The sequence below is a fragment of the Phyllobates terribilis genome, unplaced genomic scaffold (assembly GCF_046119375.1).
Source record: "Phyllobates terribilis strain yellow unplaced genomic scaffold, ASM4611937v1 Scaffold_9__5_contigs__length_417890890, whole genome shotgun sequence".
NCBI classification, from domain to species: Eukaryota; Metazoa; Chordata; class Amphibia; order Anura; family Dendrobatidae; genus Phyllobates; species Phyllobates terribilis.
Window position 1 is genome coordinate 377,630,038 of NW_027362769.1, and position 26,505 is coordinate 377,656,542.

Consider the following 26,505-nt stretch of genomic DNA (forward strand, 5'->3'; position numbering starts at 1 on the left):
GAGTAACAAATAGTAAGAACATTTAAAAACAGGACAGATAGAAATAGTAATCAGCCTAGGGCAATCAACAGTTGCCACGGCTAAATAGGTAGACAATACTAAATCCAGAGCAGCAGGTGAATGCCGCACACCAATCAGGTAGCAAAAGTAATTAGAAAATATGTGCTAAGGGGTGCGCAAGCAACATAAAGCATAGGGGAGAACAAGGCCCATATAACAATATTAGGGTTACTAGAACCTCATAAACCCAGTGGCAATCCCAAAAGATGTGGCCATTCTTACCCCAATGCAGGTCAGAGCCCCTTCAGGAATTCAATTTCACCCGTTGTGTTGTGCCTGCCTGGGCAGGCACAAGACTCTTGTTTCTCTTGTGTCTTCTCTTATTTCTTTTTTATAAAAATGGTAGAAGATTCCGCTCTGTTGATGCATATGGTAGAAAATGGTGCTCTGTTGATGCACATTTTAGAAAATGCTGTTCTCTTGATGCATATTGCAGACGATGCTGCTCTTTAATACACATTTTAGAAAATGCTGTTCTATTGATGCCTATGGCAAAAGATAACAGTCTGTTGATGCAAATTTTAGAAAGTGCTGCTCTGTTGATACATATGGCAGAATATGCCACTCTATTGATGAATATGGCAGAAGATGTCGCCCTATGAATTCCTATGGCAAAGATGTCGCAATGTTGACACATAAAGCAAAAGATGCCAGTCAGTTGATTCATATGGCAGACTTTTATGCATCAACAAAGCAACATTTGCAGTTTCAAGTCAGTGATATGTCAGCAGCAGACAGCAAATGCAGCTAAGCCCTAAGTCTCTGCTCTGCTGTGCCTAGTTGTTACAATCTCTGTTGTGCAGGAAGAGCAGTGTGCAGGACTGCTGATCTCTGCTGGAAACTGACAAACAGAACAATGATGTGAAAACACACTTGCAGGCATGTTGGCATAGATGGCAGAAGATCGGGATGCCAGAGACTGCAAATGCTCGAGCATGAGCACGGGAACTACAGGAAGACGCATCCAGTGGCAACCAGGGGCATCATTTGGGGATATGAATAAAACAGGACAGATTTCAGAATGAGTTATATTGGCACACATGAATTACTATATACGTACATTATTATAAGACCGCATTTTCAGAATAACCCTATAATTAGCTTTTAGTGAATAGAGAATACATTTTAAGTAAGCGTATACCATTTAGGACCCCTATTTATTACCCCAGAGGAAAGGGCACCTAGAAAGAATGTCCTTTGCATTGGAGGACCTGACATTTTCATGCTATGTAATGCTTCATCTTCCCTGCGGGGGCACTGCAGTGGATCTGAACCTTTGTTGACAGTTTTCCTTTCAAATTATGGTTGATCACTGGGGATCCTGGAAATAAAACACCTTATAATATTTTTATGATCAGGGAACTTTTAAGAGAAAAAAAAGGCTGCTCTAACCGATAAAATGCCACAAGAATTTAAAAATCATGTTTTTTTTAATAGTAATGAGGGAGAAGGGTGCACATATTTTTACAAGCTGCTGAGATGATGAAGTGCCTTAGTTTACAGATAGTTCATTAAGACTTGCTTTCTGAACTTGAGGTCAATGGCTTCACATTTTTCTTAAGATTTATTTTGCTGTAGAGCGAGATTCTTCATATTTGGCCTAAGCCGTAACCTTCAAATTCCAGTCATGACCCAGTTCAATGGTAAACTGATTGCATGTCCCAATACCCCACGGATTTAGCTTGGGTGAGGGCTGGTGGACACTGATGCCCTTGGTGCTAGGTGCCAAGATGGAGAAGATGTCGATGCTTAATACGGATGTTCCATAAACACGTATGTTCACCGAGGGTCCAAACCCCTACCACACTTGAGAATTTCCCTCCACCACCACTACTATAGACAATAACTGGAACAGTGATTACACATACAGCTCCATTCACTCAAGGGACTTTGGGTACCTTGTTGTTGTGATTGGAGAAGTTCCCAGCAGCTTTGACCATCAGTGGTCATGCATTTATCATCAATGCTGTGGATAGGGGATACAGTAAGTACGGAAAGTATTCAGACCCCTTTAAATTTTTCACTCTCTGCTTCATTGCAGCCATTTGGTAAATTCTAAAAAGTTCATTTTTTTTCTCATTAAAGTACACTCTGCACTCCATCTTGACTGTGAAAAAAACAGAACCGTAGAAATTTTTGCAAATTTATTAAAAAAGAAAAGCTGAAATATCACAAGGTCATAAGTATTCAGACCCTTTGCTCAGACACTCATAGTTAAGTCACATGCTGTCCATTTCCTTGTGATCCTCCTTGAGATGGTTCTACTCTTTCATTGGAGTCCAGCTGTGTTTAATTAAACTGATAGGACTTGACTTGGAAAGGCACACACCTGTCTATATAAGACCTCACAGCTCACAATGCATGTCAGACCAAATGAGAATCATGAGCTCAAAGGAACTGCCCAAGGAGCTCAGAGACAGAATTGTGGCAAGGCACAGATCTGGCCAAGGTTACAAAAGAATTTCTGCATTACTCAAGGTAAGAGCACAGTGGCCTCCATAATCCTTAAATGGGAGAAGTTTGGGACAACCAGAAGTCTTCCTAGACCTGGCCATCCAGCCAAACTGAGCAATCATGGGAGAAGAGTCTTGGTGAGAGAGGTAAAGAAGAACCCCCAAGATCACTGTGGCTGATCTCCAGAGATGCAGTAGGAAGATAGGAGAAAGTTTCACAAAGTCAACTATCACTGCAGCCCTCAACCAGTTGGGCCTTTATGGCAGAGTGGCCCGACGGAAGCCTCTCCTCAGTGCAAGACATTTGAAAGCCCGCATAGAGTTTGCTCAAAAACACATGAAGGACTCCCAGACTATGAGAAATAAGATTCTCTGGTCTGATGAGACGAAGAACTTTTTGGTGATAATTCTAAGCGGTATGTGTGGAGAAAACCAGGCACTGCTCATCACCTGCCTAATACAATTCCAACAGTGAAACATGGTGGTGGCAGCATCATGCTATGGGTGTGTTTTTTAGCTGCAGGGACAGGACGACTGGTTGAAATTGAAGGAAACATGAATGCGGCCAAGTACGGAGATATCCTGGATGAAAACCTCCTCCAGAGTTCTCTGGACCTCAGACCTCGCCGAAGGTTCACCTTCCAACAAGACAATGACCCTAAGCACACAGCTAAAATAACAAAGGAGTGGCTTCAGAACAACTCTGTGACCATTCTTGACTGGCCCAGCCAGAGCCCTGACCTAATCCCAATTGAGCATCTCTGGAGACACCTGAACATGTGTGTTCACCAACGTTCACCATCCAACCTGATGGAACTGGAGAGGATCTGCAAGGAAGAATGGCAGAGGATCCCCAAATCCAGGTGTGAAAAACTTGTTGCATCATTCCCAAGAAGACTCATGGCTGTACTAGCTCAAAAGGGGGCTTCTCCTCAATACTGAGCAAAGGGTCTGAACACTTATGACCATGTGATATTTCAGTTTTTCTTTTTTAATAAATTTGCAAAAATTTCTACATTTCTGTTTTTTTCAGTCAGGATGGGGTGCAGGGTGTACTTTAATGAGAAAAAAAATGAACTTTTTAGAATTTACCAAATGGCTGCAATGAAACAAAGAGTGAAACATTTAAAGGGGTCTGAATACTTTCCGTACCCACTGTATATACGTTGTTTATTGGACAACGCCTTTGAAGGAGTCCAAAAAAAGGCATTTTTTTTCCCAAGAAAAAGTGCCACCTTAATCCATGAGTTGTATCACGTATTACAGCTCAGCTCCATTGCCACGAATTGGACTAGGACAAGTTAGGAGCTGTGGAGGCAGCATGACAGGTGAGGGGTAAGCCTAGGACAGGTGAGGAGCTGTGGAAGAAGCAGGATCAGTGAGGGGCAAGATTTGGACAGGTGAGGAGCTGTGGTGGAGGCAGCAGGACCATTGAGAGGCAAGCCTAGGACAGGTGAGGAGCTGTGGATGCAGCAGAACCAGTGAGGCACAAGTCTATGACAGGTGAGGAGCTGTGTTGGAGGCAGCACCAGTATGGGGCAAACCTAGGATGGGTGAGGAGCTGTGGAGGCAGCAGAACCGGTGAGGGGCAAACCTAGGACAGGTGAGGATCTGTGGAGGCAGCAGAACCGGTGAGGGGCATGATTAGGACAGGTGAGGAGCTGTGAAGGAGGCAGTACCAGTGAGGGTCAAGCCTAGGACAGGTGAGGAGTTGTGGCTGCAGTAGGACAGGTAAGGGGAAAACCCAGGACAGGTGAGGAGCTGTGGAGGAGGCATGACCTGTGAGGAGCAAGCCTAGGAGAGGTGAGAAGCTGTGGCAGAGGAAGGACCAGTGACGGGCATGATTAGGACAGGTGAGGAGCTGTGGCAACAGCAGGACCGGAGAGGGGCAAGACTGTATAATTTTTATTTAACCCCCTAAAATGTCGGGGGTTTTTTTGGAACAAATTTAATTTGACCGAATAGAATCTTTTGTCCAATTCGAGTGAATTTGCCCAAAACAAATTTCGGGAAATTTGATCATTTTTAATGTTCAGCAATCAAATAGAGGTCATGGTATCCTTGAGTCCTCCAGTCCATGACATATTCTTCTGCACTGTTTTCCCACTGCAGTGAGGAATAACAACACGGACGATTCATTATGAACAAGAGCTAAGACAACATCAGAATGTGCTTTATTTATTGTATGATCCACCCTAAATATGCCCCCGAGACCTGACAAGTGGAGCCAAGATTTCATAACTATCATCTGCATTGAAATTAATTAAAAGGCAATCAGTGTTATCCTTCAAAAATGTATCTACAAGTCAACTTTTAAAGGGAACCTGTCATCAATATGGATACTTACAGGGGGTTCTCAACAATCCGGGAAGGTCTCTTGACAATCAGCTGATCAGAAAAAGTGTTTCCTGGCAGGGACCTTCAGTGATCAGCTGTGATCTGTGAGGTCACCCAGCAGTAAGTGTTCAGTTTCCCAGCAATGCCATCTCTGGTAAAACTAAGCATTACACAGGATCCATTCATATCAATGGCTTGCCTGTGTAATTCAGGACAGGACTGGTCCTCCAGAGTGAGAGACGCTCTTCATAACTGTTCTTCCCTCAAGCCAAGAGATTAAGATCTCAAGCATAGGACCCCTTTCCTATATCAAGTCATAAAGCAATAATCTGGTGTATGAAAATGGGTTTCTAAAATGGACAACAAACTCCAACATGGAGACAAAACTTCTTTCCATGGCCCATTTTAATTTCTCTAACAGTCATGTCCATGTATGTAGCACCCTGAGGACTCGGCTGCTACAGGGGTATTGCACCTCACCCAGAGGTGTGGTATTCCACTCCCGGGTAAGGATGGAGTGTGGGACTGAGCTCAGACAGCTGCATGCACTACACTCATCCCATTTCCGGGGGACAGAACTACGGTACTCCCACCAGTTAGATGTGCAGGTACGACAGCGTCTGTCCCTGGCTGGAGTGGGAGGGGGGGAGGAACATCCCAGTAGTGTAGGGGCAGATAGGGGAGGGGCTCTGGGCATAGAGGTAGGAGCCCATTGGGTGCTAGTCACCTGGGCTCACACATAGAGGGAGCATATATGGTGGGCACCATCTAGAGACAGGGTCAGTCAGTCTGAGGAGGAGCAGAGCAGAGGAGTTCAGCCAGGAGGGCTGACAGGGAGCTGTGGCTCCGGCTGGGCCCAGCTCCAGGGCCAGGCCTGAAGCAAAGAGGATGAGGAAGAAAGGCCCAGAGGCATAAGACCAAGAGGGAACCCTGAGATCCCACGAGTGAGCTAAAAAGGGTGAAGGGTTGGCAGAAGAGGGCACCGGATCCCAAACTGACGGAGGCAAAAACATCCTTAATCAGGAACCGGAGGTCGTGGTCAAGTTTTGCCACGACCCTCACCACATTCACCAGGAAGGTACACCACGAGTAGGGTCAGGAAAGCCTTAAAAGGTTTTACCATATAGAGGCCCAAGGGAACCGGACTAAGGTGGATCCCTGGTGGGGATGGCCGGAGAGAGAGAGAGAGAAGGGAGCTCAGGACCACGTTCCGGAATTGCCTGGGGGTTAGCCGAGTCCCACACCTGGTGGACGCAGCACGGCTCGGGTGGTCACTCAAGGCCGGAGTGACCGAAGCAACACCAGTGAGTAAAAACCCTGAAACTGCATCCCACGTCTCTGTGCCTCCTTACCGCACCATCACAACCCCCATCATCTACACCTGCTGCCCTGAGGCCATACCCCTCCCGTTGGGGGTTATACCATCCCCGCTGCACCATCCTTCCACCGGCCTCAGCGGTCTGCTCTGCAGCGGCAGCTCCAAAGCTGCATTCAATGGGTGGCGTAGTCATCCAACATCTACTGCTAACAGACTCGCCACTTAGTTTGACTCCCTGGGCACGGACCGGGTCACCGCCACGAGACTACTACCCCCATCTGATCCGGCTCCGGGTAAGACCCCGTGCGCGCGATGCCGCACGACACAGAAGGCCCAGGGGCGCGTCAACTTTGGCGTAGTTGGCAGGATTTCGTGCCCGCAACCACCGGGTACTGCGTGCCTGAAGAAAAGTTCACAGTTACCGTAAGAAGAAGTCTCCCGCCAATTCCAGAGGGTCCCCGCCATCGGACGCCATCTCGGATCGTTTCCCGCCGTTTGCCCGCCATCTACAGCCTTTTCCCGCCATCCACGGAGTTTCCCGCCATTAGGAGACGATTCCCGCCATCTGAGATGATTTCCCGCCCTGGCAGAGCGGACGCCATTATGGGCGTGCCAGAGGGTGGCAAGAGACTACCTCCCATCGTGGGCCTGGTCCCAGAAGAGCGCCAAAAGCAAAGACCGCCCCCACCAGCAGAGACTGCAATGATAGAGATGTCCATCAGAGTGGGGGGTCTGCCCCTGGAACTGACAATCACCAAGTTGCCCCAGGACCGCCCTCAGTATGGGCGGATCAAGAACAAAAGAGAGAGGATGGGTGCAGCCTGGAGGAGTCTGGAGAGAACGCACCCGGAGATGGAGGGAGAGTCAGGCAGCACCGACCCGATGGTCAGGAGCCTGCTGCAGGCCGCCACCCCAGAAGGCCTGGTGGAGATCCTGGCACAGCTCCCCAAAGATCGGGAGCATGCACAGACCGCGCTGGAGGGCTTGGCTCGGAAGATGGCCCGAGTGCAGCAAGAAGTACTGGCCGAGTGGAGCAGAGAAATGGCCCTGCAGGCTGGAACCCGCCAGCATAGGACGCCACCCGCAACGAGGAGCACGCCTGCCTCTGAGGATGGTGCAGGAGGGACGAAGGCCGGAGACGACGCCGTGGAAGGAGCTGAAGAGATGGAAGCAGGTAAAGGAGACGTCATCACCCCGAGCCCAGAAGCCGTAAGCCTGCCCCAGCTCCCCGTCGCAGAGCCCGAAGTCCCACTGATCGTTCCTGTTGCTACACCGCCACCGCTCCAAACTAGGCCTCAAGCGGCAGGAGCCGCGGCCACGCCCCCTGTGACGTCACACGCCTTGACCCTGAGCGCGGCCAAGCAGGAAACGCCACCGGCCTGGTCGCAAGGCCGAGTACCCCCGGGCGCCGCCGTCTCCACAGTGCCCTTCACCTTTAAAGTGCCACCGGCCTGGTCGCAAGGCCTGGTGAATCCGGGCGCCGCTACCACCACCGCGCCCTCAAACTCCACTGTGCTACCCTTGGGTGAAGACCTGTTCACGCAACATACTTGCCCGGATGGGCAGCCCTTTGAGTGGCCACCGGAGTACCTCAATCTCCGACTCCGGAAGGAAAGACCCGTATGTGAGCCCCTGATCCCGGCTCCGGCGCCCGCCAAGATCACCCCACTCCCGTTGGAGGAGGCGCAGTTCGAATGGGACCCCACCGGCGAAAACCTCATGGGGTTCACCCAAGAGCCCCGGGCGGCCGCAGCCCAGCGTGCGGAGTGCTGCCGACAACAACTGGAGGTCTTTCAGAGGGAACGGCGAGAGAGGCGGATCCGCGAGGAGCGGCTGCAGGTCCAGAGCGCGGAGCAGAAAAGCCGGACCCGGCGAGACCGCCGTGCGGCCCACGGTCCCCGCGCCACCGGGACTGTCATTAAGTTCCAACTGGAGCACGGTTGGGGCTTTATTAGGGATCACAGAACCCCCGGCGACGTCTTTGTCACCCGCAGGGATGTCGAGTCTCATCTGCCGGAGGGACACTGTGGTCGTGACCTTTACCTGGGTGACAAGGTCACCTTCACCCGGCATCAGTGTGCCAAAGGACCGTACGCCCTTCATGTGCACCGATTGACGGAAGAAGAGCTGCGGTATGGAGGAGAACAAGAGGACCCGGACGGGTCTGAAAATTACCTTCAGGAAGGAGCAGGAGGACGCCGTTACTGAAGTACGGTAAAGTGGAACTGTAAATAATTACCCGTAAGGGTACAAGAACTGCTGCTAATTAAAATATGGTCCCCGTTGGGACTAGTAAATTGTTCCCGTGTGTCCCTATCCCTAACCAGGCCGAGGACTGAGAGCGGTCGTTCTTTCCCTCTACCTGGCCGAGGACTGAGAGCGGCCATAACCTGTACATAGTTGCGCTTCTCAAGGCGCCCCCTACCGGTTTTATAGGAAAACTGCTGTTTTCTTCTAGTGACTGTGGCCCTTTACCTGGTCACAATTTGCACAGTGGCCAGAAGCTTAAGAACATTTTATATGAAAAGTTTTATATCAAAAGTTATATTGCTAAAATAATATATGATAAGTTACCTGTCATATTCTATGTGTTTATAATGTTTTATATGTTAGTGTATGTTTTAAAAAGTTTGTATGTTTTGGTATGTTTTTATTCTTTTACAGCCCGAGGACGTGCTGTGATTTACCAGGGGGGAATGTAGCACCCTGAGGACTCGGCTGCTACAGGGGTATTGCACCTCACCCAGAGGTGTGGTATTCCACTCCCGGGTAAGGATGGAGTGTGGGACTGAGCTCAGACAGCTGCATGCACTACACTCATCCCATTTCCGGGGGACAGAACTACGGTACTCCCACCAGTTAGATGTGCAGGTACGACAGCGTCTGTCCCTGGCTGGAGTGGGAGGGGGGGAGGAACATCCCAGTAGTGTAGGGGCAGATAGGGGAGGGGCTCTGGGCATAGAGGTAGGAGCCCATTGGGTGCTAGTCACCTGGGCTCACACATAGAGGGAGTATATATGGTGGGCACCATCTAGAGACAGGGTCAGTCAGTCTGAGGAGGAGCAGAGCAGAGGAGTTCAGCCAGGAGGGCTGACAGGGAGCTGTGGCTCCGGCTGGGCCCAGCTCCAGGGCCAGGCCTGAAGCAAAGAGGAAGAGGAAGAAAGGCCCAGAGGCATAAGACCAAGAGGGAACCCTGAGATCCCACGAGTGAGCTAAAAAGGGTGAAGGGTTGGCAGAAGAGGGCACCGGATCCCAAACTGACGGAGGCAAAAACATCCTTAATCAGGAACCGGAGGTCGTGGTCAAGTTTTGCCACGACCCTCACCACATTCACCAGAAAGGTACACCACGAGTAGGGTCAGGAAAGCCTTAAAAGGTTTTACCATATAGAGGCCCAAGGGAACCGGACTAAGGTGGATCCCTGGTGGGGATGGCTGGAGAGAGAGAGAGAGAAGGGAGCTCAGGACCACGTTCCGGAATTGCCTGGGGGTTAGCCGAGTCCCACACCTGGTGGACGCAGCACGGCTCGGGTGGTCACTCAAGGCCGGAGTGACCGAAGCAACACCAGTGAGTAAAAACCCTGAAACTGCATCCCACGTCTCTGTGCCTCCTTACCGCACCATCACAACCCCCATCATCTACACCTGCTGCCCTGAGGCCATACCCCTCCCGTTGGGGGTTATACCATCCCCGCTGCACCATCCTTCCACCGGCCTCAGCGGTCTGCTCTGCAGCGGCAGCTCCAAAGCTGCATTCAACGGGTGGCGTAGTCATCCAACATCTACTGCTAACAGACTCGCCACTTAGTTTGACTCCCTGGGCACGGACCGGGTCACCGCCACGAGACTACTACCCCCATCTGATCCGGCTCCGGGTAAGCCCCCGTGCGCGCGATGCCGCACGACACAGAAGGCCCAGGGGCGCGTCAATGTACACCATGAGAGCCACAACAATGGATCCCCTTAAGAGCATGGAGCTGTAGCCAAGTCTACCACAGGTCATGGGACTATCCTAGAAAGCCACCAAAAATATCTAAGGTCCAAGGAAGGAGGTCATCATGGCCATGTCGCCTGGTTGGGAGGACTCATCAAGAGGTGATATCTCAGAAGGTCAGAAATGGGGTCACTTTCTGCAGACATTTTAGACCCCCATGAATTGGAGGGGGTATCATCAGCCAAAGTATGGAGTACATGATGCCAGAAGTCTCCCTCTTTGGCTCCCTGCTACGCACAGGTGCCACAGAACCCAGAAGGGTACATGGATAGACTTCTCCACAAGAGGCCCTCATTACATACACTGTGTGCAGAATTATTAGGCAAGTTGTATTTTAGAGGCTTATTTTTATTATTGATCAACAACTATGTTCTCAATCAACCCAAAAGACTCATAAATATCCAAGCTTAATATTTTTGGAAGTTGGAGTGTTTTTTTTTTAGATTTTGCTATCTTAGAAGGATATCTGTTTGTGCAGGTAACTATTACTGTGCAGAATTATTAGGCAACTTAATAAAACCCAAATATAATCCCATCTCACTTGTTTATTTTCACCAGGTAAAACAATATCAGTGCACAAAATTTAGAAATAAACATTTCTGACATGCAAAAACAAAAAACAAAAAAATTAGTGATCAATATAGCCACCTTTCTTTATGATGACACTCAACAGCCTTCCATCCATAGATTCTGTCAGTTGCTTGATCTGTTTTCGATCAACATTGCGTGCAGCAGCCACCACAGCCTCCCAGACACTGTTCCGAGAGGTGTACTGTTTTCCCTCCCTGTAGATCTCACAGTTTATGATGGACCACAGGTTCTCTATGGGGTTCAGATCAGGTGAACAAGGGGGCCATGTCATTATTTTTTCTTCTTTTAGACCTTTACTGGCCAGCCACGCTGTGGAGTAGTTGGATGCATGTGATGGAGCATTGTCCTGCATGAAAATCATGTTTTTCTTGAACGATATCGACTTCTTCCTGTACCACTGCTTGAAGAAGTTGTCTTCCAGAAACTGGCAGTAGGTCTGGGGGTTGAGCTTCACTCCATCCTCAACCCTAAAAGGTCCCACAAGTTCATCTTTGATGATACCAGCCCATACCAGTACCCCACCTCCACCTTGCTGGCGTCTGAGTCGGAGTGGAGCTCTCTGCCCTTTACTGATCCAGCCTCTGGCCCATCCATCTGGCCCATCAAGAGTCACGCTCATTTCATCAGTCCATAAAACCTTTGAAAAATCAGTCTTAAGATATTTCTTGACCCATTCTTGACGTTTTATCTTATGTTTCTTGTTCAAAGGTGGTCGTTTTTCAGCCTTCCTTTCCTTGGCCATGTCCCTGAGTATCGCACACCTTCTGCTTTTTGATACTCCAGTAACGTTGCAGCTCTGAAATATGGCAAAACTGGTGGCGAATGGCATCTTGGCAGCTTCACGCTTGATTTTCCTCAATTCATGGACAGTTATTTTGCGCCTTTTTTGGCCAACACGCTTCTTGCGACCCTATTGGCTATTTGCCATGAAACGCTTGATTGTTCGGTGATCACGCTTCAAAAGTTTGGAAATTTAAAGACTGCTGCATCCCTCGGCAAGACATCTCACAATTTTGGACTTTTCAGAGCCCGTCAAATCTCTCTTCTGACCCATTTTGCCAAAGGAAAGGAAGTTGCCTAATAATTAAGCACACCTTATATAGGGTGTTGATGTCATTAGTCAACACCCCTCCTCATTACAGAGATGCACATCACCATATTTACTTAATTGGTAGTTGGCTCTCAAGCCTATGCAGCTTGGGGTAGGACATGTATAAAAAGCATCAAAGTGATAAAAATACGCATTTGCCTAATAATTCTGCACGCGGTGTACAAACACCTCCACCCTTCCACCTCATACCAGCAGAGGGAGCCCGTTAGGGATATATATATATGGAGGGTAGAGCCAGGCAGTTAGTCAGTCTCTCAGTGAGTTAAAATAGAGAGAGTGTGCCGGCACTTAGACCAGTGAAGAGGCAGCACGCTGGCTGCTGTGCTTAGGCGAGCCAAGGCCTACAGCACGAGTTGAAGCCTAGTGAGGGCCCTTAGTGTGGCCGAAGGCGAGAGGAGAGGAGAAGTAACAAGGGGACAAAGGAGCATACCAGGCTCACCCCGAACTATACACCGGACCCCAGGTCCACGCCTACCGGGTCCCTTTATACCCAGTAGGGACCACCGGATACCTGGAGGATTACAAGTCCCAGGTCGACCAACGCTGACTACCGTACCAGGGCTAGGAGTCACGGAGGCCCCAGTGTCCAGGGAGAGTGATCTCCAAGAGAAGGCCCTACCACCAGGTCAGCAGGTGCAAGAGAGAGGGACAGTAATGAAGCCAGGCCTAGCTCCAGGCAGGTCAGAAGCTTAGCAAGTGAAAGCAACAGATCAGGAGGCCCTATACCCGCTCACTGGGGAGAGTCCAGAAGTGCACCTGTAGCACCCCGAGGGCTCGGCTGCTACAGGGGTATTGCACCTCAGTCCAGAGGTGTGATATTCCACTCCCGGGTAAGGATGGAGTGTGGACCAGGGCTCAGTAAGCTGCATGCACCACACACACCCCATTTCCGAGGAACAGACCAACGGTGCTCCCACTAGACAGAGTGCAGGCACGACAGCTTCTGTTCCTGGCTGGAGTGGGGAGGGGGGTGGAAAACCCAGTGGTGTAGGAGCAGATAGGGGTGGGTTTCTGGGCATAGGTAGGAGTCCATTGGTTGCTAGTCAGAAGAAGGTATAAAAGGTGGGCACCATCTTAGAACAGGGTCGAGTTCAGCCAGTTCAGTCAGGAGGAGAAGAGGAGAGGAGCTCAGCCAGAGAGGGCTGACAGGGAGCTGTGGCTCAGTCTGGGCCCAGCTCCAGAGGCAGGCCTGGAGTGGAGGCCAGAAGCAGCAGAGAGAGAGAGAGGAGGAGGAACAGAAAGGAAAGTAAGAAAGGAACTGGAACAGAGGAGAAAGGAAGCAAGGAACACAAAGAAAGGCCCAGAGACACGAAGGCAGAAGGAACCCCATATGCCCAGAGGAGATACTGGGTGAAGGGTTGGCAGAATAGGGTACCGGAACCCAAATTGGTGGAGGCGACTAATCCTCAGCCAAAACCGGAGGTTGTGACCACATCTTGGTGCGACCCCTCACTACATCCACCAGAAAGGCATACCGCATAGGGTCAGGGAAACCGGAGAGAGGTTTCGCCAACAGAAGGCCCGAGGAAGCTGGACAAAGGTGGGTCACTGGTGGGGACGGCCAGTAGAAAGGAAGAGAGGGGAGCTCTGAACCACACTCTGGAATTGCCTGGGAGTTGACCGAGTCCCTTGCCTGGTGAACGCAGCACGGCTTGGGCAGTCATCGCCTGCAGCATTGACCTGAATAACAACCGTGAGTAAAGCTTTGGAAACTGCAATTACAAGTCTCTGTGATTCCTTGCCGCACCTGCACCATTAGCACTGGGACCCTCTCACCATCACTACCACCATCATCCACATTAGCTGCCCTGAGGCAATACTCCTCCCGTGGGGAGTTATCCCATACTCAGCTGCGCAACCAACATCAACCTCAGCGGTCGGCAGCGCAGCGGCGGTCCCCACTGACCGCAATCCACGGGTGGCGTAGTCGGACACTTATTACAACATTTAGACTGCCACTGGTTTGACCACCCTGGGCACGGACCGGGTCACCGCCACACGGAGACTACAACCCCCAGCGATCCGGCTCCGGGTATTCCCCCTGCACAGCAGCACAGCACAGGCCCAGGGGGCGCGTCACACCCTGCCTACCAAGTACCCTGGACCATACCTGCAACAACACCAGTAAAGGTACCGAAGCGAACCCTCATGTGAGTGTCTGTCATTTCTCCCTGAACCATTCTGGCCGTCTCTCACCTGTACCACCATCCATTTCCCTACACTGCCCTGGAGCTAGCTCTTCCTGTGGAGAGCCACACCATCCCTGCTGCAGTTTTATCTTATGTTTCTTGTTCAAAGGTGGTCGTTTTTCAGCCTTCCTTTCCTTGGCCATGTCCCTGAGTATCGCACACCTTCTGCTTTTTGATACTCCAGTAACGTTGCAGCTCTGAAATATGGCAAAACTGGTGGCGAATGGCATCTTGGCAGCTTCACGCTTGATTTTCCTCAATTAATGGACAGTTATTTTGCGCCTTTTTTGACCAACACGCTTCTTGCGACCCTGTTGGCTATTTGCCATGAAACGCTTGATTGTTCGGTGATCACGCTTCAAAAGTTTGGAAATTTAAAGACTGCTGCATCCCTCTGCAAGGCATCTCACAATTTTGGACTTTTCAGAGCCCGTCAAATCTCTCTTCTGACCCATTTTGCCAAAGGAAAGGAAGTTGCCTAATAATTAAGCACACCTTATATAGGGTGTTGATGTCATTAGTCAACACCCCTCCTCATTACAGAGATGCACATCACCATATTTACTTAATTGGTAGTTGGCTCTCAAGCCTATGCAGCTTGGAGTAGGACGTGTATAAAAAGCATCAAAGTGATAAAAATACGCATTTGCCTAATAATTCTGCACGCGGTGTACAAACACCTCCACCCTTCCACCTCATACCAGCAGAGGGAGCATGTTAGGGATATATATATGGAGGGTGGAGCCAGGCAGTTAGTCAGTCTCTCAGTGAGTTAAAATAGAGAGAGTGTGCTGGCACTTAGACCAGTGAAGAGGCAGCACGCTGTCTGCTGTGCTTAGGCGAGCCAAGGCCTAGAGCACGAGTTGAAGCCTAGTGAGGGCTCTGAGTGTGGCCGAAGGCGAGAGGAGAGGAGAAGTAACAAGGGGAGAAAGGAGCGTACCAGGCTCACCCCGAACTATACACCGGACCCCAGGTCCGCGCCTACCGGGTCCCTTTATACCCAGTAGGGACCACCGGATACCTGGAGGACTACAAGTCCCAGGTTAACCAACGCTGACTACCGTACCAGGGCTAGGAGTCACGGAGGCCCCAGTGTCCAGGGAGAGTGATCTCCAAGAGAAGGCCCTACCACCAGGTCAGCAGGTGCAAGAGAGAGAGACAGTAATGAAGCCAGGCCTAGCTCCAGGCAGGTCAGAAGCTTAGCAAGTGAAAGCAACGGATCAGGAGGCCCTATACCAGCTCACTGGGGAGAGTCCAGAAGTGCACCATGCCTACCAAGTACCCTGGACCATACCTGCAACAACAACAGTAAAAGTACCGAAGCGAACCCCCATGTGAGTGTCTGTCATTTCTCCCTGAACCATTCTGGCCGTCTCTCACCTGTACCACCATCCATTTCCCTACACTGCCCTGGAGCTAGTTCTTCCTGTGGAGAGCCACACCATTCCTGCTGCAGTAACATCAGCTTCAGAGGACTGCTCTGCAGCGGCGGCTCCCTTTAGCCGCATTCCACAGGTGGCGTCACGAACTTTACAAATCCCCTATAAATAATTCCCCTTTTTGTTGACCGCCCTGGGCCACGGACTGGGCCAGCCACTGTGATATCCCCCACCAGCATCCATAGGCCAGGCTGCCGAGTACCCCACGGCTCTGGGGGCGCGTCATCTTCATAACATGGCAATAGTGGCAATCCTTAATCCAACCTGTCATGTTCAGCATGCAGTCCTATATGTGAACAGCACGTGCTCACTCTGGACTTAGGAACCAGTGGGCGGTGGTACTCACTGATTAAACTAGATGTTTGTATGCACACATACCACCCACCACCCACTGGACCTCTAAACCCGGAACGAGTAGGGATTTCAATGAATAATACACAAGTTATATCTGTCTTATCAGATATGGTGTTTGCAGACACCATGTTCAATGACGCGCCCCCTGGGCCGTGTGTGGGGGAATACCCGGAGCCGGGTCTCTGTGTAATGCTAGGGGTTGTAGTCTCCGTGGCGGCGACCCGGTCCCGTAGCTCAGGGTGGTCAAACCAGTGGCGGATCTGTTTAATTGGTTTTGTAAGGTTTAAATGTCCGACTACGCCGCTGCGGGGCAGACCGCTGAGGCTGATGTTGTGTGCGCAGCAGAGGGTAGTATAACTCCCCATGGGAGGAGTATAGCCTCAGGGCATTGAGTGCAGATGGTGGGGGTGATGGTGCGCGGGAGCAACAGTAATGACTCAGAGTCCAGTGATGCAGTCCAGGGTCTTTACTCACAGTTTTACACTCCAGGCCACTTCTGCAGTTAATGGCTGCCCACGTCGTACTGTGCTCACCAGGTGAGGGTGTCGGCCAACTCCCAGGTACCTTTGGAATGCTTTTCAGGACCCCCTTCGTGTGTCCCGCCATCTCCGGGTGTGGTCTGCCAAGACTGATCCAAACCACACCCTGCCCTTCCATTTTCTTTCCCTGTTGGGGGTGGTCCCGGGGCAATCTGCTGACAATCACTCTCAGGGGCAGGCACGCTGTCGGGTGCTGGCAACGCCACTCGCTGCCGGGTCGCGACCTGCCGGTCCATTTCCTCCTTCCATCCCGCTGCGCCTGGACCATCCTCCGGTCCAAATCCTCCAGCCCAGCCCGGAGGAATTCAGGGTCCTCTCCGGGGAGCTGGGCCATCAGCTTCGCGAGTCCGCACGGAGCCGCTTCGGCCTGCAGCAGGCCACTGGTCAGGGTACTCGGGCAGGCGCTCCCCGCCATCTCCGGGTGTGGTCTGCCAAGACTGATCCAAACCACATCCTGCCCTTCCGTTTTCTTTCCCTTCCGCCCCTGTTGGGGGTGGTCCCGGGGCAATCTGCTGACAATCACTCTCAGGGGCAGCCCCCCCACGTTGATGGACATCTCTACAGCCGCACTCATGGCCGTTGGGGGTGGGCTCCGTCTTTGGCGCCATTCTGGGACCTGGCCCACGATGGGAGGTGGCTTCTTGTTGTCTTTTGGCGCGCACATAATGGCGCCCGTTCTTCTGGGGCGGGTGCCACATTCAACACAGTGAAACAGTCTCTAGGCACACAATACCCGATGATAACGGGTTGGTTTCGATCCTACCGACTACGCCAAAATTGACGCGCCCCCTGGGCCGTGTGTGGGGGAATACTCAGAGCCGGGTCTCTGTGTAATGCTAGGGGTTGTAGTCTCCATGGCGGTAACCCGGTCCTGTGGCTCAAGGTGGTCAAACCAGTGGCGGATCTGTTTATTTGGTTTTGTAAGGTTTAAATGTCCGACTACGCCACCCGTGGATTGCGGTCACTGAGAACCGCCGCTGCGGGGCAGACCGCTGAGGCTGATGTTGTGTGCGCAACAGAGGGTAGTATAACTCCCCACGGGAGGAGTATAGCCTCAGGGCAGAGAGTGAAGATGGTGGGGGTGATGGTGCGCGGGAGCAACAGTAATGACTCAGAGTACAGTGATGCAGTCCAGGGTCTTTACTCACACATTTACACTCCAAGCCACTTCTGCAGGTAATGGCTGCCCACGTCGTACTGTGCTCACCAGGTGAGGGGCTCGGCCAACTCCCAGGTACCTTTGGAATGCTTTTCAGGACCCCATTCGTGTGTCCTTTCTCTGGCCCAACGTACCCCACAATTGACCACGCTTCTGTCCAGCTGCCTCGGGCCTTGGCGGGCAAACGTATGTTCCGTTTCCCTGGGCCCTATATGGTGCCTTTCTAACGGGTGTAGTGAGGGGCCGTGCACGTACAATGCCACGGCCTCCGGTTACTAGCTGAGGGTAGTTGCTCTTCTCCACTAGATGAGGGATCCGGTTCCCTTTCTTGGCCTGACCCCCCTACTCTGGTAGCGGCGGGCGTACGGTGGCGACTGGCCGGTCCGCACCCCTGGGGTCCCTTCACTCCACTCCTGGAGCCTCCTTCGTTCCTCTCCTCTCCTTTCTTCTCCTCCAGGCCCAGGCCTTGAGACTTGGCCTGCCTGCAGAGCAGAGCCCGTACAGAGCCCCTGCTCCCAGTCTCCTTCTCTCTCTGCTCTCTCCACTTCTCTCTCCGACTCCAAGATGGTGCCCACCTTATATACTCCTACTTTTCAGTGCACCCAGAATCTACTTTCTAGGTGTTCCCTCCCCCCAATCCAGCCAGGGACAGGGGCAGTTGTGCTGACTCTTGGGAGCATTGTCGCCCTGCCCCCCGGAAATGTGGTGTAGTGCATGTGGGTGTTAGGGTCCTGAGCCATACTCCATCCTTACCTGGAAGTCAGATATTACACCTCTGGGTGAGATACAATACCTCTGTAGCGACCGAACCCTCGGGGCGCTACATTCAACATGAAAGGTTTCCATTGAGTGGTTTTGGAGAATTATACAGGTCTGTAAACTGGTGAAACTCAAGTACCATCTACATTTTTGCTCTATCTGGAGCATTGTGGCCTTTTCTCCTTTTTCTGCCTACCTGACCACTACAACTCAATCTCTATATTGAAGCTGTGGTCGTCTCGATGTTTTTCCTGCCTACCATGTAGCATTTTCTGTTTCCGAAATTCCGTCAATAATGACCCTTTGGCTACCATAAACTGCACCCGTCCAGGGACAAGTACGTGGTTGGAAACTGACTCAATGGTCATAGAAAGAGGATATTGGGCATGTAGGCTCACATCAGCTGGGGACGAACAGTTTGGAGACCATTGGTATAGACTGTGCATTGGATTAGAGCAGATGACCTTGGTGCAGCTGCTCCATGTAGCACCACGCTTTAATGTGGTGCAACTTAAGCATGGATGCGTCGTCGCCTACAAATGTCTCTAAACATGTTTACAATCCTAGACCGCTCTCGTAACTGTCTGCAGACATCTGGAAACAATCCCCCCGGCTGCAATAACCTACAGATGTAACGAGAGTCATCCAGATGAGATGAGAGTTCAAGAGCAACCATGGACTCATGAAAACCTCAGGAGGACAAACTAATAAATGTTTCCAAGAGCAGAAGAAGGATCTGATGGTGCATCTGACATTTCTTGTTCATCATAACAATAGTTCAACTATTCACGGAAGTTAGACGTACATGACACGGTAGGCACAGAGGTGGGAACTGGGGCTTCTGTCGTGGTGGACAGTGAATGGGAAGAGTGGTCACGTAAGGAGATGACCAATCATACTGTTGATAGTGCCGATCATAATGTCTCCATCCAACATATTTGCGGTGTTAGAGTAAGGAAGAGGTTAACGTCTTCAAGTTTGCCAAATCTCACAGGCTAAGTTCACACAAGCGTATCCATAAAAATCGGATGCTTTACGTGTGACCCAATTTTTTCTGCGCACCCATAGACATGAATAGGTGAGTCTCATCCGAAATATGGAAGAGAATAGTGCATGTTATGATTTTATTCTTGTTGAATCCCAGAAGCTTCTAAGTTGGACTGATTTGTGCTCTAACAGCGGCGACTATCAGACCAAGTTAGTTATAGGGCACATTGGGGCCCAATTGTCTAAACCCTCCACTTTAACTATTTGCCGTTGTAGGACGCAATTAGGTTTGTGAAGGCTCCATAGTCAGATAGTCGAATTCTGCATCCTTATATGCTCCTTTGAGACTCCCCAAGTAAAGAAAAATAGTCGCATGCTCCAAAATATGGCAGACTTTGAGTCCATTATACAGACCTCGTATATGGCCATACAGGAAGTTGCCATATACATGAGCTACTGCACTGAAAATTGCCCATAAAATCCATACAGTGACAATTTTATTTTGGCCTGTAGTCAGTGGCCTAAAATGGCGCCTGGCAATTTTTGTCATCAAAAATGTGTAAATGATATGGCCATTAGTTTAGGCAACGCCAGGCAAACACAACTGAGAGCAGATATTGCCGCTGCACCTGGTTCCTAGTACACTAGTCAGGTATTCCTACTAATTTTGCAACCAAACCCCAAAAAATTTGAAAATTGCACCAAACTTCCTGGAACGTCTGGGAGTCTCTCGTAAGAGTTATCAGCACCAAACTTTCCCAAAAACTAGCACTAGAAGGTTTCTTGAGTGCCGGTTCCATCTCATCATGGAGCATCTTGGTGTCTAAGTGTGCAGTTAGGGGATGGGAAAATGACACGGAGGGGGGAAATGAGGGGCGTAGAGAAGGAGTGGCCTTAATAAAAATTGGTAAAAAAACAAAACGGCAGCACACATTGCATTTAGCCCGGACAGAAATTACTCTTGCAGTCTAACCAACAAACATCCCAACTTTTTAGAAACTTTTTAGAAACTTTTTAGCTGGGGGTTGTAGTTTACCAGTGCATGGGTTAACGGCTGTGTCTATGGGATCGTCTCCTCACGGTTGCAAATCTACAGTCTGCAACGGTGGAAACCGCGGCCGCCACTCACCGCTCTCTTTCTACACCAAGATAAAACGGCTCTCAGAAGAAGCAGGAGAGAACTTCTTGTACTCGACCTTCAAAGAGATTGACTTCATGTGTACTGAAAACCTTAATGTAAAGCAGACCTCAGCACGCCGGTGGTCTAAGGTTTAACCCTTAAAATACCAAGAAGTGGCAGGGGACGATGAGCGTTGGCCCTGGTTCACATTTATCTTAGGTGACATTCGAAAATTACGACAAATTTAGGAAAACCGCGCAACATGTTGGACAGGTTATAAAAAAAAATACTTTCGAAAGGGATGTGGCCAAGTATAAATTATTAGTGCCGTGCGCCAATTTTTGGTGTGTGACATTGATTTCATCATGAGGGATATAAAAGTTGAATGCAAATTTTTTTTTTTAACCCCTTTAAATTTTCCTACTTGATCATCAGCCCATTTTCCATTTCCGCTTCCTATATACAAAAACATGACTTAAAAGTGCGGATCACATTACAGGGTTAAAATCCTAATTTTGTGGAGTTGTTTTTTTTTAAGGAATGTTGGAACATTTCCAAGAACTGTGGCTTTAAGAAACGTAAAAAGAAGGAAAAGAAAAAACAACAACCAAAGGCAACAAAGTAAAAGCATTCCACAACCTATAAAGCAAAAGTTATGAAATCTAAGATTTTTTTTGGGGAGGTGTGGGGGGATCAGAAGTGATGATAATAATTATAATAAACTTACGGTTTGGAAACCCGAGGAGTTTTCATGGTCTGATCCGTGTGGTGTTTGCAGTTTGCTTAGTTCCTAACAAAAGACATTGTCAGATTTTTAGGACTCCACCCTTGGTGGTGGTTTGGAAAAAAAAAACGAAAAAAAAAAATGTGCAGCCTGTTTTACAGCAAGAACTGGCCACGATGACATCTCCACCCTGCGGTCCCTGCTCTTACCTCGCTCGCCTGCTGGGTATTTTGGCGATTCCTTGTCCCCCCCTCCCTCGATCACTTGCCTGCTGCTCCAGGTCTGAGGCTTCTCCAGGAACTCAGGATTCGGCTGCCAGAGATTCCTGCAGACACAAAGCAGAATCCTCCTGGAGAGGTTACGTGAAAAGTGTTAGATTTGGCTCTCACTGGCGAATTTGCAGCTCTCTCCGATCATCATCCCATTCCCTACCGGCCCCCAGGGGCCAAGAAGAGAGCACTGACACTAATAAAGGGTGAACCTGGTGCCAGGACACGGCTCACGCACTTACATACACCCCCACATACACTTGTCACTGCATGCAACTCACGTAATATCTATATCTGTCCTGTAAAATAGGACGGATTACACAATCGGGGTGATCGGGTGAGATTTCTCCATGTTTTATAGCGATGTTACTTGGTTTGAAGAAAATCACTGCTTCCTTCTATAAACAGCGCCACTCTTGTTCACAGGTTGTGTCTGGTATTGCAGCTCAACTGTATTTTTTTTCAGACAAGCCTCAATACCAAACACAGCCATCGATATGGGGGTGGCGCTGTTTCTGGAAGAAAGCAGAAATGTTTTTCCGACTATAATTGGTACATGGTTACAGTCTCTGGATGAGGTACAAGGCTTGATGGTCACATCCTCTTGAACAGTTGCTCTTTTCGTGGTGTGTCCTTGACTGGAGATGTCGGAGTGGTCCTAAAGTGAAGTGTCTGAGCTAGGCCTCCCATTCACAAAAGAAAGCTACGGGCCAAACGATCGTTCGGCCGACAGCTATTTCGCCGGTCCACCCTTATCCAAGAACATTCAGGCAGATGGATGCCCCTGTGTTTTCCATGGGAGAGCCGCTGCCAAACTCTTCTGATGGTGACTTATTTCCAGGAAAAAGCAAAGAGATCATCAGCACAAATTACACTGGCCACATCCTTCTCTCCACTGACATCATCTGTTGGGGGAGAGCTATGAGGCCCCCCATAAACATTAGACCGTCGGCACATCCTGTCGTTGTTGGCAGGTTCAGCCGGCTTTAGCCTACTGTACATGAGGACCGTTAGATGACCATGCCAACTTGCCCATCCCGAAAGAACCTGAGACCATTGTAGAGGCGGTGGTCTGTGATGTAGATAGGACTGGAGAAGTTGGAACACCACGTGGTGCCTTGGGCCAGAGATTGCGAGTAAGACTGCGATCTGGGCTTTGACTTATGTAGCCGTGTCTCTGAGACAGAAAAATAGAGAAACCATGACCTGCAGTCAAAGAGTGTGAGTGTCCACTAAGCTTATGTCCCATATATGTGAGCACGCTTTACCCACTGTTCCTGAAGGAATTGCTGTGTTATCGTGTGTCACCTACAGAAAGAGTTTCTTTTCAAACTGTTGTAGACCCAGAGCTGAAGGGTTGAATGCGTCGGAATTAGCGCAATTAAAAAGACTGATCCTGATAAACCATTCAACCACCAAGCCCAGTGCCTCTAAGTGAAATGCAACCAGCAAGTTAGTGACTGTTCCTCTTATCGTAGAACTACTAACCTAGTGCCTTAGAGAGACTTATCTCTTATTGGGTATCTGCCAAGACCAGCATATCTGATCGGAAGTTTAACTAGCAAGAGAGACTGATCCACTTATTGTGCAAACACCAAGCCCAGTGCCTCAAATAGAAGTATAACCATCAAGAGAGACTGTTCCTCTTATGGTGTAATTGCCAAGCCTAGTGTATCTGATAGAAGTATAACCACCAAGAGAGACCAGTCCACGTATTGTGTAACCACCAAGCCCAGTGCATCTAAAAGAAGTGTAACCTCCAAGAGAGGCTGTTCTTTTTATTGTATAACCACCAAGCCCAGTGCCTCCAAGTGCATTGCAACCAGCAAGCTAGTGACTGCTCCTCTTATTGTATAATCACTAGCCTAGTGCCTTAGAGAGACTGTAACTCTTATTGTGGAACTGTCAAGCCCAGCATATCTGATCTGAAGTTTAACCATAAAGAGAGACTGGCCCAATTATTGTGTAACCATCAAGCTAAGTGTCTCAAATAGAAGTGTAACCACCAAGAGATACTGTTCCTCTTATTGTGTAATTGCCAAGCCCAGTTTATCTGATAGAAGTGTAAGTACCAAGAGAGACTGGGCCACTTATTGTCCAACCACCAAGCACAGTGTCCTAAATGGAAGTGTAACTGTTCCTCTTATTGGATAATCACTGAGTCCAGTGTATCTGTTAGAAGTGTAACCACCAAGAGCCTCGTCTTCCTTTAGTGTAAAAGCCAACTCCAGTGCATCTGATAGAAATGTAATTATCAAGAGAGACTTTTACTCTAATTTTGTAACCTTCAAGCCCAGTACCTCTGAAAGAAGTGTAACCTCCAAGAGAAGCTGTTCCTCTTATTGTGTAACTATCAAGCCTAGTACTTCTAAAATAAGTATAACTATAACCACCAATCTAGAGAGTTTTACTTTTGGAAGGTAACCATCAAGCCCAGTGCCTCAAATAGAAGTGTAACCATCAAAAGAGACTGTTCCTCTTATTGTGCAACTTCCAAGCCCAGCATATCTGATCCGAAGTTTAACTAACAAGAGAGACTATTCCATTTATGTTGGAACCATGAACCCCAGTGCATCTGATAGAAGTGTAACTATCAAGAAAAACTTTTCCTCCAATTGTGTAACTGGAAAACCCAATTCCTCTGAAAGAAGTGTAACCTCCAAGAGAGACGGTTCCTCTTACTGTATAGTCATCAAGCCTAATGCCCTGAAAGAAGTGTATCCACCAATCTAGAGACGTAACCACCAAGCCCAGTGCCTCTAATGGAAGTCTATCTGCCAAACTAGAGACTCTTTATCTTATAACTTCCAAGCTCAATGTCTCAAAATTGACATGCAACCAGCAAGAATTGTGCCACTCAGTTGAGCCTTGACCTATTTACATTTGTCATGGATGTCACTGGAAACTCTTGAGGTGCCAGTGAGGTCAAACAAGTGTCGGGCTTAATAGAGCAGGGCCAGACCTAGGGGTGGCTATCATGGGATCTACCAGAGACACATAAAGATACAAGATTTTGAGACATAAGAGATTGGGTTTGCCCTATGCAATGCTGGACAAGGCTCCTAGAGAGGAAGACCGTGAGGCCATAAAGGAAGGAAAATATGCTACAGGGATAGTTTGCCTCCAGGATTAGGACTACTACATTAAAAATACAACAGTAGTTTTTAGAAAAATTTTGCAAACCCAAACAAAATACCAGTCATAGTGCATTGTACAACTCCCAGCATGCATTGCACACTCACCTGAGCACCAGGAGCAGATTTTCAGGCCTTGATCTCCCGAGCAGCTGGAACACAGTTCCTTAATCCTTAAAAGTTGTTGATGGAGCGTTACATGCTGAGGCTGGCCGGGGGCGGTATCTTCACACGGGGTCACTTTGAGACATCCGCCTGCTCCTTCAGTAATTGTTTGCTACGATATAAATAGCTATGAAAATGGGACGAAAGAGGAGAGAAGTGGTGGAGAGCCCTGCAGCCGAGCTGCGACCATGAAGAAGTGCAGAACGCTGAAAAATTTTTGTAAATTTTTCCTTTTTTTTTTGCAATAGTGTAAAAATGTCCATGCAAAAATTCAGGACGCCAGATCTAGAGCAAGAGGAGCTAAATATAATGAAAGATTATTATTGGTAGAAGATTCATCATAACTTACCATAAAGAGTCACAGGGGAGGAGTCACTTAGGGATCGTCAACGTCTCGTTTATCAATGAGCAGGAATAAGCTGTCAATCACAGCAGGACTAGTCTCTGCACTCTTAAGCCTACAGAAAATATTTCTCAGCAACTCCTACACTATAAATATACTGAATGAGATGCTCCACAAAGAAACATGCATTGTAGGTACACTGTTATACTACACCGTCCCCTAGTGGGGTACACATCGGACTATATATGGAGCGAACAAATCACTAGCAATACACATGAACAGCGAGAAAGGAAGGGCGATCAAAAAAGTCCTCATACCATAATAATGTACAGTATAAAAGTGCAAAACTTTATTAAATAGACTAATAATACATCATAATATAACATCCTGATTCATGCATGCTCATAACCACTGAGACCTATAAATAGAATTAATATAATAGGCAGGATCCTATATACCTTAAATAAGGGGACTGTAGGAGAGGGCAGCTTGCTGGGTGGCACACGTCCGCCCCAACGCACGTTTCGGTGAACCTTCGTCAGGAGTTCATAACTGGACCTTATGTATCCCTTATTGATAGCTTGATTCTTTGCTACCTGGGTGATCGCATATCCTGTTTCATGTGCATAATAATAATAATAATAATAATAATAGTTTATTTTTATAGCGCCAACATATTCCGCAGCACTTTACAAATTTTAGGGGGGACTTATACAGACAATACAGAATAAGCATATCTCATATCGAACGGAGTGAGGGCCCTGCTCGCGAGCTTACAGTCTATGAGGAAGTGGGGGAGACACAAAAGGTAAAAAGTACATATATTGTATAATGCAGCCTTGATATACTGAATAGGATAAATAATAATACATGGACTGGTCGCCAGCCAGTATGTGTGCAGTCCTGACCGAGGCTATTATGTGCATGGTTGGTTTGAACCCGAAGTTGAAGAAGATTTTAATATGGGGGAAAGCTGGGATGGACAGAGTGTGTTTAGGTGATACGCCAGTCTAAAGAAATGTGTTTTTAGGGTTCGCTTGAAACTGTGGGTATTGGGAATTAATCGAACTGTCCTGGGTAGTGCATTCCAGAGAATTGGCGCAGCACGCGAGAAATCTTGGAGACGGGAGTGGGAAGTTCGAATTATGGAGGATTTTAGTTTCAAGTCATTTGCAGAACGGAGGGCACGTGTAGGGTGGTAGACTGAGACAAGGGAGGAGATGTAGGGGGGTACTGAAGCATGGAGCGCTTTGTGGGTAAGCGTGATAAGTTTAAAACGAACTCTATATTGGATGGGCAACCAATGCAATGACTGGCACAGGGAAGAGGCATCTGAGTAGCGGTTGGCGAGGAATATGATCCTGGCTGCTGCGTTCAGGACGGATTGGAGAGGGGAGAGTTTAGTAAGAGGGAGACCGATTAGTAGAGCGTTGCAATAGTCAAGACGAGAATGAATAAGAG

General features: G+C 49.0%; 1 protein-coding gene across 4 annotated transcripts in view; it reads right to left on the bottom strand.

The window, feature by feature from the left end:
- Positions 1-21,620, bottom strand: part of C1QTNF8 (C1q and TNF related 8) — a 39,454-nt gene extending 17,834 nt beyond the window's left edge. Inside the window, exons 1-2 of one of the 4 annotated variants that reach the window (XM_073645976.1) lie at positions 21,402-21,619; positions 21,137-21,199 (exon numbers count right to left, since the gene is read on the bottom strand). In XM_073645976.1, coding sequence (XP_073502077.1) covers positions 21,137-21,162 — 26 coding nt within the window. In that variant the 5' untranslated portion in view covers positions 21,163-21,199; positions 21,402-21,619. Of the gene's footprint in view, positions 1-20,418; positions 20,438-21,136; positions 21,200-21,342 lie in introns of those variants that run through there. The other 3 variants (XM_073645974.1, XM_073645977.1, XM_073645978.1) reach the window with 3 other exon arrangements.
- Between the last annotated feature and the right edge of the window lie 4,885 nt (positions 21,621-26,505).